General features: G+C 34.5%; 1 protein-coding gene across 1 annotated transcript; it reads right to left on the reverse strand.

Annotated features, from left to right (window-relative positions):
- Positions 1-1,321: 1,321 nt before the first annotated feature.
- On the reverse strand, positions 1,322-2,887 carry LOC142616609 (uncharacterized). The gene has a single exon (XM_075789426.1). It carries the CDS (start codon positions 2,885-2,887, stop codon positions 1,322-1,324), a length of 1,566 nt encoding a protein of 521 aa, XP_075645541.1.
- Between the last annotated feature and the right edge of the window lie 3,013 nt (positions 2,888-5,900).

Genomic DNA, 5,900 nt, shown 5'->3' on the forward strand with positions numbered 1-5,900 from the left:
GATACATTCGTATAAAATATGTCCTGTCAACGATTTAAATGGTGAAGACTAACCAAAAAAATCTGATACAAGAAATAAAGTACAATAACAATTTTATTATTCATTAATTTTGTTTGAATCATATTTCACGAAGCGTATGCATTCGTTAATTGTCCACATCCTAACAGATTTAGTGCACAAAAACCATTAATTCATTTATAAAAAACATCTGTATAAAACATGCCCTTAATATACGATATAAATGACGGAAATTAACCGAAAAAAATCTCATACAGAATTTTTTTCAAGATGGAGACTAAGGACAGCGTAGAAAATGCTGGCTATAGCTTGCTCTCATACTATTGTGTACATGTACGGTTAAACCGTTCTTATCTCTCACTAGGTCAACGATTAGCCAACCTTTTTGTGCTTAAGGTTTTGTACGAAGAAATAACAAATCTGCAAAAAACAAATGGTAAGAACTAATACAAGAACAAATCATGGTTGTGCGAGAAACATGAGTAGATAACTTAGCTTCACTCGACAAGTGTCAAGCACGGCTTCTTCTATGCACATCCACAGCTCAGCTTAACTATTTGTCAGTCAACGTTTTAACTGCCTTAACTACCTGCCTTAGCTTTTACACTTAGCATACTACTACTATTAGATCCTAGATGCTAATTTGGATGCCATTTTTAAAATTTCGATGGTTTTAATAATAGAAACAGGGAATTTAAACCCTAAATATTTTCACTAAAAAAGAAGAAGTGAATGACGATTGAATTACGTAATTCTTGTCATGAATAATAGATTCTAATTAGCTGGACTGATAAAATTGCATATTCTATATTAAGGGACTTGGATTTGGATATTCAAATCTCAAGATTAAAAAAGCTTATTGATATTTTGACATGATAATAACAATGACAATGCTCATAGATTTCAAATTCCATCATGTCTCTATTAAGAAAAAAAATAAAAATTAGATAAACTGGTTTTCTAGTGGGGAGGGCTCACTAGTTACTACTCACTAGTGATAAAACTGTTCACCTTTTTCCATCCAATCTCTATGAGAGTGTTGTTGAAGAGAAAAGAAAAAGAATCATAAAAGTTGTATTTATTGATAATAAATGTATGCGTTATAAATGTGAGTTCCTGTGGACTCACCAAAATTTACAATGAGAAAAGAGTAAATTAATAACAGGAAAAAACAAAAAATTAATTACTGGCCTGTTGAGTTTATATACTTACAGTTTCTTAAATCTTAAATACAAAAACTAAAAAAAAATAGGAAATGAAATAATTACTGAGAAGATGAAGGTCACTTTGCTTTCAAAAAATTTTATGGGTTAGCTGCCACATCAGTAGTTGAACCAATGCCCACTTGCAACCATGGTGAGGAACTTCCACTCATGTTCATGTCCTTTAACTCACTTAGCTTAGCTAATTTCACCTTACTGTCTGCTTCATCCTCCACATTTTGCATTGAACAACTACTGTTGTTGTTATTCATGTTGTTGTTGTTGTTGTTGTTGCTGTTGTTGATGATGATGATGCTATTGTTATCGTTGTTGTCAATGTCGGCATTTTGGAAGTGTTGGTGATGGTGGTGGTGGTGGTGATTATTATCTTCATTTTCCTTTGCAGCTATCCAAGACTGTAAAAAAATATCTGTAGAAACTCCAAAGCTAGTAGGGTTAATAATTTGGTCATGTCGAACTCCAGTAACATCATCAATTGGTGCGGGAAGGTTAAGGTCGAGCTTGAGATCGAGCAACTCTGATGAATTATCGAACTTGGGCCTTTGAATAATTGGCTCCAACTGATCTGGAAATTGATGAAACTTAGATAGTGCAGAAGAGTCAGGTCCATTGGAGGTGATCCAATGGCACCTCTTATGTCCACCTAGTGCTTGCCCAGATGAGAAAACACGGTGACATATTGAACATTCATGCACCTTTGATTTTTTCTTGGATGTCGATGCCAATGGTGTGTTAGAACCTTGATGATCGAGTTGTTGAAAGGCTGAGTTCGATTTTGTTGGGAAAAATTCTTCGTGTGTGATCACATCATCATCGGCTAGACTATCTTCAATGTGGTCGAGACGTGCAGCGTAACAACCTTTAACCTTTTTGTGACTAGCTCTATGACCACCTAATGCTTGGTGGGAATTGAAAACTTTCTTGCATGCTTTGCACTCAAACAAACCTTTAGCCACCCCTTTGTTCTTGTTGTTGTTGTTGTCGTCGTCGTTGATGATGTTGATGTTGAGGATGTCATCGTTGTCATCTAGAGGAACCTTATATGAAATTGGAGGAATGAAATTCATGGGGGTGTTTCTTCGTTCTTCTTCTTTACTAGCTGATGCACAAGACTCCTCAGCCTCAGCCACCATGTTATCAACATTTGCGTTTGATAACATCATCAAGCAATTTGCAAGGTCTTCTTCCTCGCTAGAAGGGCAATTGGAGTTATTGAAATTGCCCACTTTAGCTCTCATTGATCTTTTTCTTTTAGACCAACCACACCCTCTTCTTCCATTGCCATCGTCACCATCAGAGCCCGGGGATGAAACTAAGGACTCAGCATCTTCAGAGGTACATTTGCCATGTTCAAGAAAAGACTTCCACGACAAGAACTCCTTACCACAATTTTCACAAACTCTACAACTCTTTAGCCGATTTGGGTTGGTTCTCAATGCATACATGCGCTTGTTGCTAGCAGGAACATTGGCACCAAGCTTGTCTTCCCAATCACTAGCTGGGTCTTCCTCATCAATGTGGATACTCTCGTCGCCTATTCCATGTGCCCTCATGTGCCCTCCGAGTGCTCTTCCACAACCAAAACCTTTCTTGCAAATTTTACAAAAGTGTTTGAAGTTTGATTGTTGATCCACAATCAAAGCCATACAACAATTAAGAAAAGAAGAAGAAAAATTCGTGAGAGTATAAGAAAGAAAGAAAGGAAGAGATAAAAAAAAAATGTTGGATAAGAATGAAAGAGATGAAAAGGGGTGGAGTTTGTTCTTGTAGTGGAAGTTGTTGAGGGGTTGTATGGTGAAAATTAAGGGAGTCTGAGTCCTAGTTTTTAGTTGGAGTATTGGTTGTGGTTAATTTGTGGATGAGAGAGAGAGATGGGGTGTTCTTGAAGAGCTTATAGCTAGAGAGAGTGTGGTGTGACAAGTGGAGGGAAGGTGAGAGGGTGAGAGAGTTTTTCTAAGACTTTTTCTTATTTTGTGGTGGTGGCGCCGCCGGTCAAAGCAACTAGAGGAGGTCCGTACGCTCAGTGTGAGTGTGAGAGAGTAAAGGGGGTCCGTACGTATAGTGTGTTTGTATGTGTGTTTGTGTGTGTTGTGTTTTGTTTTATGAAAGAGAGAGAGAGTGTGTGAGGAAGTGAGTGAAAGGAAAAGGGAGTGGTTCTAACTGCCGTACCTATTCATATCCCTTCAATTCCAAGCCAAGAAAACTAAACCCATGCTTCTCCTTATTTGTCGGTTGGTTCAAGTTGTTTTTCCACACAAAATATAAATATTATAAGCTAATTATAACTCTTATTATAGTTAAAACTAACCAATTCTGGGCTAACCTTTCTTTCATTTCTCTAATTATATATATTATCCCATTAAAAATTAATTAAACACTAAAACGGAATAATATTTAAGGAAGGTGCATATAAGATTGACTAACAATGTAAATAATTTAAAAATAAGTCAGTTTTTTTTTTTAGTTATTCCTTTTCTTTTTTTTTTGGGCACTGAAACTCAATGGATCTTGTTTCAGTCTAACTATATATCAGTTATGTTATTGTTAATTGAGTCAACCAAGAAAAGCTTATTTATCTTGAAGTTCATGATGCAACTCCAGCTACTACCCTAAAACTTAGGATCTACAGTAAGAATGGCCTAATGATCGGGTCCTTATTGAATCTATTAAAATTTTATTGTGAGTATATATTAGAATGTATTAAAATTATATTTAGTGGTGTGTATGTCTGCAATTCTGCATGTTTGCCATAATCCTTAAACCAATTTTTCATTGCATAAGTTGGTTTTATAGTATGAAGATGTATCATATATACTAAGACGTATAAGATAGAACATAAATATAATATATATCAAATTTGAAGATTCTTTAATAGAAGTGTCAAGTTTAACAAACAGACTCTTTTGGAATGCGAATATGACCCAGATTTCGATCTAGATTCATAAAATATCAAGAACATGTACTGCTATTTGATATTGGCTATGTAAGAACTGAACTCAGTCATATAGTATTATAAAATCAGTAAATTTTATAAGATTTTGCTAATGTGTGTCTTAAGGGCACACAATAATTAGTCATTTTTAGAAATATTTTATTGGGAATTGAAAAAGTATTGACAGCATTTTAGGGCACACATTAATGGAACCCATTTTTATATGCATCTATGTAATAACAGAGATGTGTATATATATATATATATATATATATATATATATATATATATATATATATATATATATTGTATTCTTTATCTACTTGGGTGGTATCTGATTAAGTCATGTGCCCCACTGTGTCATTTGATTCTTATTTTTATCATATTAATTATTAGCATTGGTAATATAATCATGGTAGAAGAAGACTTCTTCTAGCTTGTACTTCAGTTAAAGAACATAATCCTAATCCAAGTCCAATTTACAAGTAGTATAATTAATTAGTTATCTTGTTGGCCAAAAATAATATTAACAATAATATGTTCGAAGCATAATTGCTTTTTTATTGACTTAGCTGGTAAACATACTATTTTAATAATTAGCTAATTTTGTAACAGAATAGTGTTTGCGGTGGAGTGGGAAGTATACAAAAGGCCACAGAGCCAAAGCCCATAAAAACATAATAAGGAAGGAAAAGATCTTGGGTCCAGCCCAAGGTTAGCTATAGACGGAATGAGATAGGTACTAAGATCATTCACGGCAAGGTTACTTAAAAAATATAGATTTTAGCAATTCAAAATATTACTTTATCTATTTTAATACACTACTTTATAATACATTCAACATTAAAGATTTTATTTTAACATTTAACACATTAAAACAATATAAAAAATACAAAAAAATAATATATTCACCACAATAAACAATAACTACAATCATCAACACATTAAAATACTATTTTTTTTAACACCTTATATTCAAAAACTTTTTTTTTCTTTTTTATAGTTTAAGCTACAATGAACTGCTATCTCTAGCAGCAAACTGTAGTACAAATTCAAATTTTTTTGAGTTTAGCATCTTTGCTTTAGAAACAGTTTTAGGGAATTGGTTGCTAAATTGACTTATTAATCAATTTAGCAGCCTCATTGGGGATGCTCTAACATAGGAGAGAATGAAAGGACCATGAAAGGACCAACAAAACCCAACCTGCCAAGGAGCCTCATCACCGCTCTACATATGACCGATGACAATCTTATCCTTGACCTAGAACCAAGGAGATGGGCAGGCCGTGGAGGAGGCGAGAAGCACTTAAAAACCAATGAAGAAGTACAAAGGACGAACCAAGGAATGTAGCACCTAAATCCAACAATATTTACCTCCTCATTACATGACTATACCTACCAATCGGGCCACATTTGATATTGAATGATCTGTCAGAACAGTGCTCTCCACTTATCTACTCACTAACTCCCTAGAAGTAGGGAGGAGACCTTTGATTGAACAAGTATCTTCTCCTCCTCCCTTCCACCACACGATAAATCAGAGAGAGAGAGAGAGAGAGAGAACTCACTTGTATGAATAGGACCCTTCCCCCATACTGGAGGGGGATAGAAAAATTAGAGATAGAAATGTGTTGAGTGTTAATCCTCATTTGTAACCAGCTTCATCGGTCAAAAGAAAGGATATAAGGATCATTGTTATCTTTTTCATTCATATTAGTCTTATGATC

This window comes from Castanea sativa, chromosome 11 (genome assembly GCF_040712315.1).
Source record: "Castanea sativa cultivar Marrone di Chiusa Pesio chromosome 11, ASM4071231v1".
NCBI classification, from domain to species: Eukaryota; Viridiplantae; Streptophyta; class Magnoliopsida; order Fagales; family Fagaceae; genus Castanea; species Castanea sativa.